General features: G+C 40.0%; 1 protein-coding gene across 6 annotated transcripts in view; it reads left to right on the top strand.

The window, feature by feature from the left end:
- HSCB (HscB mitochondrial iron-sulfur cluster cochaperone) overlaps positions 1–12,756 on the top strand; it is a 30,833-nt gene that overhangs the window by 4,969 nt on the left and 13,108 nt on the right. For 3 of the 6 annotated variants that reach the window (XM_015083658.3, XM_053206586.1, XM_027050695.2), the window contains 2 exons: positions 2,247–2,294; positions 10,707–10,844. In XM_015083658.3, the coding sequence (XP_014939144.1) occupies positions 2,247–2,294; positions 10,707–10,798 (140 nt within the window). In that variant the 3' untranslated portion in view covers positions 10,799–10,844. Of the gene's footprint in view, positions 1–2,246; positions 2,295–10,706; positions 10,845–12,756 lie in introns of those variants that run through there. The other 3 variants (XM_053206585.1, XM_027050692.2, XM_027050691.2) reach the window with 2 other exon arrangements.

Here is a 12,756-nt window from a genome sequence, read left to right as displayed (position 1 = left end):
AAAATGCCAGCCTTCTAAATGTGACCCAAATCTGTGTTTTCACTGCCAGCACCCTGTTCCAAGCTACCATTCATTCTCATTGGGACAACTGTGGTAGCTCTAGACTGGTCTAGCTGTACCCTCAATCAAATATATTCCTACATTGTGATTTGTGTGATCTTTTGAAACCCAAGTCTAATCACATTACCCTTGGTCTTACTTTAAAATTTAACTGGCTTCCCAGTTAAAGATCAAAGTCTTATGGGCTTCCAGGGACCTGTATGGTCTGTCTTCTTCCTCCCAATTGCCTCTCCACCTTAGGCACACAGGCTATTTCTAGTTCTTCATCTGTATCAAGCACCTTTCTACCCTAGGGCCTTTGCACAGGCTGTTCTTTTGCTTGAAACCCTCTTCTACTTCTAGTTAACTCTTCTTCCTCCAGATCTGGGGGCAATCATCCCTTCCTCAGAGAATCCTCAGCAAACCTCTTTATCTATACCTTTTGACAGTGGACACTCCCCCCTTGTAGGACCAATCACAGTTGTAACCTTACTGTTCTACATGAGATTATTTGACCAATTTCAACCTCCCTCCCTCCTTGGACTGGAAGTTCTGCAGAGGCAGAAATTGTATCTGCTTTTTGGTCCCCTCATATCCTCAGCCCGTGGAATATTATTCCACAGGGTATATTGGTGTATAACAGGGGTTCAGTAGATATTGAGTGAATCATGATCAAAGAATTACTTGTTTAAAAGCAGTAAAATGACAATTGGTGAGGGGAGGTCTATCAGCCAGGAGTGTATCAACAGCCTTACACCTGGGTGGTGTTGGGAGAAGAATTCAGTGCTTGCAATTAGAAGCCCCATCTGCACAGCTTTGGAAGGCAGAGGACTATGATGCTGTACTGTAAGGGAGTCTTGGGTGCACTGTCAACACTGCCACTGAATTTATGTGTGACCTTGAGCAAGTGACTTCACCCCTCCGAGCCTCAGTTTCCTTATCTGTAAAATGGAGATAACATCAGTACTGGTTGTTACAAGGATTAAAGTAAATGAAATAAAACAGGTAAAACACTTAACACAGTGTCTGGCCTGTAGCAGGTGCTCAGTCATTGGTGGGGGTTATTCTAGCCCTAGAGTAAATGTCTGGTTTTGAACAGGTCACTGACCTTCGTTTAGATTAATTCCTAAGTTTCTTTCCCTATAGGCACCTGCTAAGGCCCAAGGTTAGTGAGTGCGTATTCGAGGGCATAGGGCTAGTTAGATCTGGGACAGAACTTCAGAGCCTCTAGACTCCTAAGCCAGTGTTCTTTTGCCAACACCACATTGCCAGTTTCCCGCCACTGTATGGGAATCTGGACACTTGGGGTCTGTTCCCAGCTCCTCCACTCAACTGACCATGTGACCATAGGGCCATCTCCCAATACCTGTAACTGCCTGCAATGCGGATATAACATGTTTGAAAATGCTTTGAAAGCAGGCACCATATAAATGATTGATACATTTTTATATCTGGAAAACATACATAAAATTCTTCATTTTCTAATGAAGACCCAGCAGAAACATCAGGTGGCCGCTTCTCTACCTCATTTGGCATCTTCTCTCTTATGGTACAACATAATCTAAATGTTTCATTTTCCTGGGCGGCTGTAGAAGTTGCAAGAGATTGCTTGAAACACTGTAATGCCCTGCCCTAGGCAATCCTAGCTTGCTAATTTTCTCCTGCTTGAAATCTGGAAGATTCATACTACTTGATGGAGATAATCAAAGCATTTCCTTGTCCTGTTTATTTTATTTATTTATTTTTATGACTCTATAGCCATTTTACAAGACTTAGTGATTGCCCTTCAGACCTTTTTTTTTTTTTTCATGTTTATTTATTTTTGAGAGAGAGGGACAGAGAAAGAGAGACAGAGGATCCCAAGAGGGCTCCATGCTGACAGCAAGGACCCTGATGTGGGGCTCGAACTCACAAACCGTGAGATCATGACCTGAGCTAGAATCTGCTGTTTAACCAACTGAGCCACCCAGACGCCCCACCCCTCAGACCTTTCGTAAGTAGAAAAACATAATGTAACTAGGGTCAGCTGCACCAAACAGGAGCTGTCTTCATGGGACATGTGGAGACAGAGCTTATGAGGCCTTACCCTGGAATCTAAGCTCCCTGTTGTGTTGTGTTGTGTTGTGCTGTAACCAGCTACAAAGTGTTACCCTGACATCATTAGTCTATTTGAATAGAAAAATTAAGATACTGATTTTCTCTTTCAGCTAAACAGAAGGAATTGAGTGACAATGTGAGCAAAGCTTTTGAACAAGGTACTTTCTTCATTTCTTGACTTTCTTAAATATGAAAATAGATTGTAAGCACTGAGGTATAACTCTCCATTCAATAAGTAGCTATTATATATCCATCCTAGGATAGGTACATGAGGAGCTATAAAATATAGGCAAGCCTACATTTCTCCCTTCAAGGATTCACAGCCTTGCTAGAGAACCAAGTGGTATGCCAAAAAACAGTGATATGCCAGAGAAAGATTAGATAAAAGTGCTTCTATTCCCCTTTAGCAAGTGGGAGAAGTGAAGGTGAGGGTTGCAGGCTGAAGCCAACAGAGACAGATCCTGAGGGCAAGGCTGCACAATCAACATTTGGCAAAGCCTGCACACCCCTTTCTTCTGCAAAGCCCAGGAGGAGAAGCCCGTGGCAGAGCTGTGCCCAAATTACAAATATGGGCTATTCATCCTGGTCCCCATTGCTCCTGGTTCCCAGGTTGAAGAGATTGGGTCTTTTTCTAGCTATTTTGAAGCAAGAACAGTCTTTTTCTCCATCCCAGACTTATGCCACCCCTTAAATAACAAAATAATGGCCTTTTACCCTTTACCTGAGAGGTCATTTGATTGTGGGAAGCAAAAGGCCACTCAAGCTAGCCCAGATCAAAAGGAGATTATTATAATGACTTGGGACTACTCCCAGAATCCAAAGAGAAAGTCCCTGTGATGATTATAGTACACAGTGTGATAAGAGCTCTTCTGGGGCAAAGCCTGGGGACCAGAAAGCAGTCTGGAACCAAAGCTGTGGTCACGGACTCAGTGCCTCTGGCAATTCCATTCCATCCTCTCCTCACTGTAAACCAGCCCCATCACCTTCCTCATTAGCGTGCAGTGCTCCAAAATGCCCTCCCCCACGGGATGACTCTTTAGTCCTCCTTGGTCTATTACCTTATAAGAACAAAGACTTTGACCTTCTGATTAGGGTCCCCTAGACCCGTCTCTGGATTCCTGAGAGAGGGGATTTGATGGAGCCAGATGCCCATTCCAGTCCAGCTAGTGCTGAGGGCATAGGCTTATACAGGGTGCCGCCCAGTTTGCAGGGACTGTGGGAGCCCATTCGGAGGCATAGGCAGAGGGAAGGTCTCTAAAAAGATGTGAGAGAAAGCTAGATTAACAGCAGAAGAGTCTGGAACCTAGCCTGATACATCTGCCTGAAATCCATGAACCCAGCCCCCTGGCTAAGATGTTCACGTATTCCACCATCTCCTAGCACATGTTGGCAGATTTTTATGTTTTTGATTATGAAATATAATTTTTAAGAAGACTACACAATACGTAAGTACAATTTAAGGAATAAAAACAAAAACACTCACGTCCCTACCGCTCAGTTTAAGAAATAGAACATGCACAGAAGGTATAAAATGGCCAATAAGCACATGGGAAGATGTGCAGCATCACTAATGATTAGGCAAATGGAAATCAAAACCACAGTGAGATACTACCTCATACTCATTAGGATGGCTATTAGAAAACCCAGAAAATGACAAGTATTGGTGAGGGTCTAGAGACATTGAAACCCTTGTGCACTAGTGAAGGGGATGTAATACAGTGCAGCCACCGTGGAAAACAGTACGGTATTTCCTCAAAAAGTTAAAAATAGAATTACCATACAATCCAGCAATTCCACTTCTTTTTTTTTTTTAAGTTTATTTATTTGTTGGAGTGGGAGGAGAGAGAGGGAGAGAGAGAAATCCAGAGAAGGCTCTGCGCAGAGCCTGATGCAGGGGTCAGACTCACCAACTGTGAGATCATAACCTGAGCCGAAATCAAGAGTCAGAGGCTTAACTGACTGAGCCACCCAGGCACCCCCAGCAATTCCACTTCTGAGTTTACCCCTGAAGAATTGACTCAAAGAGCTACTTGCATACTGTCAAAGATAAAGCCATATACTAGTTAAAGTTGTAAGGATGGGTTCTGATCAGTAATAACTATCGCCATAGGGAAAAGAGTGCGGTGTGAACTGAACTCCAATTTGTACAGAGATGACTGAGCATTTTAAATTAAATGGAGAATGAGGGAGTAGGGAGGGGGGTGAGTGTTGTCTCAGTAGAGTCTGGGAAATGAAAATTACAAAAATGGGAAGGTAGTGGGGGTTGGTCCATGTGAAACCAACCTGGGTTGCTAACTGGGGCTTAATTAGAGTGGGGCTCAGACAGTAAGAGACAGGCCCTATTTTCTAGTGTTGGCTGCAACAAACAGTATGAAAGAGACAGCAAGAGACATTCTTCTTTCTCGGAACAATGGAAGTCCATTTCTCATTCGATCTCCCTTTGTTTATTAAGATCTAGCTGAACCATCTGTTGCTACTTGGTAGGAGAAGATATTTACTGGATGACATGAGCAGTCAGGCATTTAATGAGGAGCATCTCTATGGAAACAAAAAGAAAAACAAAGATTAATGGTGGGAGCAGACTATAAAGCCAGTTTCTGAGTCCAGAGGGTGGGCAGTCACTTAAGACTCTAAACTCTTAAGCATCTTTACATGGTGGTATGAGGATGCCAGTGACAATCTGATAGATATCTTAGTTTATAGTTTGAATGCCAGTAGTGATGGCATAGACATCAATGTCACAGTCATGGCTACTTCCCAGAGCAGAGCATGGAAGACACAGGAGTTCTGGTGGATTTTCTGGGTAGCCCAAGTGGCAGCAATGGTTGCCCACACGTGATTTGTAGTGACAGGTTCTTTGATGTTTATATCAAGTTGTCTGGCATCAGCTTACAGGGCTTTTTCAGATCATGGAGGAAAGGGCAACCACAAGACAAGCTGAGTCCCAATAAGGACCTGGGCATTCAGGTTCTCAGTGATGCCAAGTCAGGAGAGAAGGAGAAAAATGGGAAACAGAAATTTGGAGAGTTGTAGGCAAATATTGAAGGAAACTAGGAGGATTAAGAATTTGCTAAGGGCTTAAAAAAAAAAAAAAAAAAAAAAGAATTTGCTAAGGGCTGACAAAATGTGTAAGATGGCAGGAAGGATCCAGTTCGGTTTTCGGGAAGATAATAACCTCAGAGACAATGAGCAGAAATAGATTCTGGGTGTGACATACTTTTCCACTGTCATGAAATTTCTCTCTACAGTCACCCCCCTTTTTAATCAAATGTTATCAGTGGGGTGCCTGGGTGGCTCAGTCAGTTAAGGCTCCGACTCTTGATTTCAGCTCAGGTCATGATCTCAGGGTTTGTGAGTTCAACCCCCGCATTGGGCTCTGTGCTGGCAGCTCGGAGCCTGCTTGGGATTCTCTCTCTCCCTCTTTCTCTGCCCCTCCCCCCGCCAAATAAATTTAAAAACTTAAAAAAAAAAAGGTTATCAAAGTAAGAATAGTTTTGTTTGCAAAATAATTTTAGTTTCATTAAAGTTGGCCTAATTATTAACATGAGTGAAATGAGAATGGTAATCAACCATACAGATTAAGTTTCGTTTATGGAACCTTTTATAAGGAATCTCAGATTGGACTTTAAAAAGCCTCTTAATGCTAGGAATTCAAGTGAAGAATTCACTGTCAGACATCACCTGCACTACCTATGGACTCGGGTGAATTCCTCTTTTCTCGAGGTTTCCCAAAACATCCTAAATTTCCTGGGCCTATTGGGAAATGACCTACTTTACTCACGTGTAAGGCTGGGAACCCTATAAGCCAGGTGCCAGCCCAGTTTTTTCCTAGAGGGCTTTGTAAGCTTTGGCTCCATAAAGTCAACCTTACCTCCTTAAAATTGTCCATTCTGTCTGATTTTATGCATCATTTTCAAATGTGACATTCCTATCAAAGCTTTGGTCATAAAACCAATGTTTTAAATTATGTTCTATTCTATTGACTATCTTCCTGAGCCTAGCAAATAGATATAGTGCCATGAAAATAATAGTGTCTTTCTCTGATGGACTTATTTTGCTATGCATTATACTCTCTAGTTCCATCCATGTTGTTGCATATGGCAAGATTTCATTCTTTTTTTATGGCTGAGAAATATCCCATTGTGTATATGTATATACCACTTATCTACCCATTCATCAGTAGTGGACACTCGGGCTGTTTCCTTAATTTGGCTATTGTAGACAATGCTGCTATAAACATCAGGGCACATGTCTCCCTTTGAATTAGTATTTTTGTATTCTTTGGGTTAATACCTTGTAGTGTGCAATTGCTGGGTCATAAGGTGGTTCTATTTTTAACTTTTTGAAGAATCTCCATCCTGTTTTCCAGAGTGGCTGTACCAGTTTGCATTTAAGAAACAAATGAGAAGTGCCTGGGTGGCTCAGTCAGTTAAGCATCTGACTTCAGCTCAGGTCATGATCTCATGGTTCATGAGTCTGAACCCTGCATTGGACTCTCTGCTGTAAGAGCAGAGCCCACTTGGGATCCTCTGTCCCAATCTTTCTCTGCCCCTCCACCGCTCGCACATGTGTGTGTGTGTGGTGGTGGGAGGGGGGGCAGTTATGTGCACTCTCTTAGAAATAAATAAATGTTAAGATTTTTTTTAATAAATGAAACAAATGATTATATGGGAAAAAAAGAGGAAGACAAACCAAGAAACACACTTCTAACTATAGAGAACAAACTGATGGTTACCAGAGGGAAGGTGGGTGAGGGGATGGGTTAAGTAGGTGACGGGGATTAAGGAGATGAGCATTGGGTGTTGTATTTAAGTGCTGAATCACTAAATTGTATACCTGAAACTAATATGACACGTTATGTTAGCTAACTGGAATTTAAGTAAAAACTTAAATAAATACATAAATATTTTTTAAATGTTTGTTTATTTATTTATTTATTTATTTATTTATTTATTTTTGAGAGAGAGCACACACACAAGCAGGGAAGGAGCAGACAGAAAGGGACACAGAGAATCCCAAGCAGGCTTGCTGCCAGCACAGAGCTCACTGCAGGGTTCTAACCCATGAACCATGAGATCATGACCTGAGCCAATATCAAGAATCTGTGCTCAATCAACTGAGCCCCTAAATATTTTTTTAAAAACAAGACTAAAACTTCCTGTATTGTTAAGTCATAAACCCATACGCTTTTTTGGTTTTGTTTTTATTATGTATGTATGTATGTATGTATGTATGTATGTATGTATTTTAAAGAGAGAGAGCACAGGTGGGGAGAGAGACAGAGAGAGAGAATCTTAAGCAGGCTGCACCATCAGTATGGAGCCCAACACAGGGCTCGATCCCGTGACCCTGGGATCACGACCTGAGCCAAAATCAAGACTTTTTCTTTAGAGTTTTGAAAATCCTAACTTCATTTATCATTTTAGTCTCAGGGTTATTTAAGCAATGCCATCAGAAGGCTATACCTCAGGAGTACCTGGTACAGTCTTTTTTCGAGGGTCTCTGAGACAGGCCCTTTTTGTTAACTACAGTAGTCTGCCATGTCGCTGGTTGCAAGAGCTTGTAGGAAAGCATCAGCGTAAAGCAACAACTCTCTGGATAGCAGAAGACTTAAAGTGACTACGGTTAAAGACCTGATGAAAGATCATTGTAAAAATACTACGGTTGACAAGGAACTGTGGTTGTTTCTGTAACACAGCACATTTTGAAATAATAACTAGGCTGATCACAATATGCAAGAACCTATTATAGATAGAGCATTGACAAATTTCTGGGAACTTTATAAGATTTCTGAAATAATAGCATTCTACCCATACAAATATAACCTCCAGAAAGTTAAGTATCTCTTCTTTGACAATGCTTCCCATGTAATATAATTTCATTGAATAAACCTAATTAGTTTAACATCTCTCCTTTTAGAAGGTGAGAGAACAAATCCTTTGAGGTTCTCCAGGGACCCTCAGAAAATTCAAACTTAGTTTTAGGTCAGGAAGACTTTATTTAGAATTTGATTTTGGGAAGTTGTCTGAAGTGTCGAATGCTTTAAATATTTTAGGATCATAGGTCATTGTGAAACAATACTTAGTTATCCACTTAGCAATGTGATGATAAAATATTTCAAAGGCAAATACAAGCGGTAACATGAAAAATAAAGAACCTTAGCTCCAAATAGGGAGAAGACTCTTCTCTGAAGCAGTGAAGGACATGATAAAGACAACATGAAGCACAGGAAGTTACTTTGATAAGACACACAATGTATGTTTCCTAGGCAGATTACTCAAAAGGTTAAGAAAAATATTTTGCAGTCTTTTATTAAGAGCAGACCAATGACCCAAGAAACTTTGTCATTTTAACAGAATGAAAACCAAACTCTGGTTTTCTATCAGTGCGTTATTGACGTTAAAGTTCATTTCAAGGGGCGCCTGGCTGGCTCAGTCAGTGGAGTGTGTGACTCTTGATCTTAGGGGTATGAGTTTGAGCCCACATCAGGTGTAGAGATTACTTGAGAAAAATAAAATAAAATCCTAAAAAAAAAATAAAACTAAAAAACTGAAATTCATTTCAAAAATATGTATAAATCCACTTAATCTTAACCAGCTTTGACCTCACAACATAAAATTCCTTTTCCACAAATGCTCTACCACTTTCAATACCCATTCATATTTTGTTGTATTCCTTCCTTCACATTCTACTTTAGGACAAAATTACTCCTTTATCTCAACAGAAACATATTCTTCATTCTTCGTGTACTTTTCACATAAAAACATATCCTACGTTTCTTCCAATCTTTGTACCCTGAAGTTGTAGTCATATTTTTTTATATATTGATTATAAATTTTAACCATTAGTAAGCTTTATTTTACTAGGAAGTAGACAATTGAGAACTATAATATGCCAGTATTCTGTAGTAGTAAGCAAATTTATGACTATACCATCTCATAAGATGTAGAGGTATATATGCTTCCTATAATACATTTTTTTTTTAATATGGCAAGAACATGTTTATTAAGAGACTCAAAATCCTTGGCCTCCCTGGACCATATAAAAATAAATAGCCAATGGACACCTAGGTGGCTCAGTCAGTAAAGCATCCAACTCTTGATTTCCACTCAGGTCATGGGACTGAGCCCCAAGTTGGGCCCTGCACTGGCAGCATGGAGCCTGCTTGGAATTCTCTCTCCCCCCCCCTCTCTGCCCCACCCCAGCTCACACACACTCTCTCTCTCTCTCTCTCTCTGAAAGTAAATAAACATTTAAATATATATATAAATAAATAAATAGGCAAAAATATATAAATTTCGGGGTATCCGGGTGGCTCAGTCAGTTAAGCGTCCGACTCTTGATTTCAGCTCAGGTCATGATCTCACGGTTTCGTGAGTTCGAGCCCGGTATGGGCTCTGTGCTGACAGCAGGGAGCCTGCTTTAGATTCTGCCCCTCCCCTCTTTCTCTCTAAAATAAAGTAACTTAAAAAAAAAAAGTATATAAACTTAAACTTTTGCTTAATAATAAATGTTTTAGTAGTGCCTGTGTGGCTCATACAGTTAAGCATCATTCTTCAGCTCAGGTCACGATCTCAGCCCCGTGCCATCAGGCAGGGTGAGTTCAAGCCCCACACATCAGGCTCTCTGCTGTCAGCGCAAAGCCCACTTGGGATCTTCTGTCCCCCTCTCTCTGCCCCTCCTCCGCTCTCTCTCTCTCTCTCTCTAAACAATAAGTAAACATTTAAAAAATAGTAAATGTTTTAGCACTTTATCTTATTTAGAAGTTATTTAGATATTTCATGAATATCCATTATTTAACTTAGTTTACTTAGCAAGACTAAGGTTTCAAGTTGCCAGGAAGATTTTGGACATGATTTTTAGGCAGCATATTATAAAACATAATTTTTGTTGGGATAAATAAAGTTTGTCAGAATGATTTAATTTGAGTAATATCAGATTTACCATCTCTAGAATCTTAAACATCTAGTTAAATATAATATTAGGTTATTTGACCAGTAAGTCCAAATAGAATGAAAATGTATGTTTGCATTATATTTAATGTTAGCAACTCTATAAACATGCCTATTTTATTAAACCCAACAATATCAAGTTAGTCTTATTTACCAAAGATTTATACAAATTACGTGGCAATGAAAAATATTTGAGTTGGCTCCTATAATTCTGGAAGTTTTAGAAGACTTCGTTTACATGAGAACTTATTTCTAAGCCAATTAAGATACAACTCCTTTAAGGGATTTGATAAATTAATTTGGTAATCCCATCTGGAGATAGAGAAATATCACTCATATATATACATATATGAATATGTATATGTGTATGTATCATATATATATGTGTATATATACATATGTGTATATGTGTATATGTATATCATTCATATATATACATATATGAATATGTATATGTGTATGTATCATATATATATGTGTATATATATACATATATACAGATAGTTCAATTTTCATTTTTAAATTTTATCTGTAAGTCAGACTGGCTACCTTGGTCAACAGAGTTGGTTTATTCTTGTTTGAAATGAAGCCTCACATTAATGTCTCTGTTTATTTCAGATGATTTTGAAAAAGCCAAGGAAATTTTAACAAAGATGAAATACTTTTCAAATGTAGAAGAAAAGATCAAGTTAAAGAAGATACCTCTCTAATGATTACTAGTTTAAAAGTTTTAAAAATAAAGTTCTTATATATTTCTTTTCTGGCTTCTGCTAATTGAGACTAGAGATGCTTTGACCGCTTATAGCATCTTAGTTAAACCCGTGGCTCAAACATCACGGGATGTCGAAGTTTGTCATGAGATGAAACAGTGTAGCCAGAGCTTGGGTGGTCCATTCTTTGGGTGATATTTAATACAGCATGCTCCCCCTCTAGGCCAGTAAGTGAGGAGATGGGGATGTGGCCAGCTTGAGGCCCTGGAGAAGGGGTTGGCAAGTTTTTACTACAAAGGGCCAGATAGCAAATACTTTAGGCCCTGTGGCCCATACTGCCTCTGTTGTAACTACTCAACTCTGTCATTGTAGCTTTTTGTCTACAAAACAGGCAGGGGACTAGATTTGGTCCAGGCTTTCCCAACGTCCACCCTAGAACCACATCTTCTTTCTAATTAGTAGTGCCCTTGTTACCACAAACTGCATTCAGTTTGGTAACCATGCAGAGGTGCCTAAGAATCTCTCAGGCCTACATTTCAGAATGTAGATAATATTTATTACCAGTTAGTCTGGTATTTAACACCAACCCCATTTCCAGCTTCACCTTGGTGGGGTTGGAGCAGTTTTAATTTCTTTCTGGACAGTTGACACTCTCTTTTCTATTCCCCCACTCCTCTAATCCACCCGAAGAACAACTCCTGCTTACTCTTTTGGATCTTTGGAAATTCAGATTAAGTTCTTGATTCATTTCTAGAAGGAAAAAAATGTCCCCCCTTTTTTTAAGTCTCTGGATTAAGGAAGATTAAAATAGAAAATTCTGCTTAAAAAATTCCAAGAACTGAATGGGTGGCTCAGTCATTTAAGCATCCAACTTTTGATTTTGGCTCAGGTCATGATCCCAGGGTCATGGGATCAAGCCCCACATCCGGCTCTGCACCGAGCCTGGAGCCTGCTTAAGATTTTCTCTCTTTCCCTCTGCCCTTGTCCCCCACTGGTGTGCGCTCGCTCTCTCTCTCTCTCTCTCTCTCTCTCTCAAATAAAAATAATAATAAATAAACAGAAAGAAATTCCAAGATGGGTGCCTGGCTGGCTCAGTCGGAGGGACATGTGACTCAATCTCAAGAGTTGTGAGTTTGAGGCCCACATTGGGTGTAGAGATTACTAAAAAATCAATAAACTGAAAGAAAGGAAAGGAGAGGAGGGGAAGGGAGGGGAGGAAGGAAGGAAGGAATCTGAAGAAATGACAACTCTTGGAGAGAATTATTTGTTTATAATTGAAAAGTAAGAACCAAGGTTTAACTCCTAGAGCTTAAAACTGCGGCTCTTTGGGGCACCTGGGTGGTTCAGTCAGTTGAGTGTCCGACTTCAGCTCAGGTCATGATCTTTGGATTCATGAGTTCGAGCCCTGCATCAGGCTCTGTGCCGACAGCTTAGAGCCTGGAGCCTGCTTCAGATTCTGTGTCCCCCTCTCTCTGCTCCTCCCCCCACTCATGCTCTGTCTCTCAAAGATAAATAAATGTTAAAAGAATTTTAAAATTTTTTTTAAAAACTGTGACTCCTTTGCATCCTCCCTCATCCTTGTCTAAGAAATTTACATCTCATGAATCCTAATCCTGTTACACTGAGTTTGTTAACATTTTAGGATTTATGGATCTTCTGAAGGCAAATTAACCACAGCAGCTGTCTGGCTTAATGGTATTTAGGAATATCAGCACAATCACCAACTCTCACATTTTACGAGGAGAATGAGTTATTTGTCTAAAAACACACAGGGAGTCTTTAAGTAAACAATTACAATGCAAGCAAATGTCCTGATTAAATTGGGTGCTTCTGCAAAGGAATAGGAGATGAAAGCAGTGCTTGAAGTACTTCTGCAGACAATCTTCATTCCTCCTTCAGAACAATGACCAGAACCAACACAATCTGACCACAAAAAGAGATCAGATAAACATCTTTGG

The sequence above is a fragment of the Acinonyx jubatus genome, chromosome D3 (genome assembly GCF_027475565.1).
Source record: "Acinonyx jubatus isolate Ajub_Pintada_27869175 chromosome D3, VMU_Ajub_asm_v1.0, whole genome shotgun sequence".
Lineage (NCBI taxonomy): Eukaryota > Metazoa > Chordata > Mammalia > Carnivora > Felidae > Acinonyx > Acinonyx jubatus.
The sequence above is the reverse complement of the archived record's forward strand: the minus strand, read 5'-3'. Positions and strand labels throughout refer to the sequence as shown.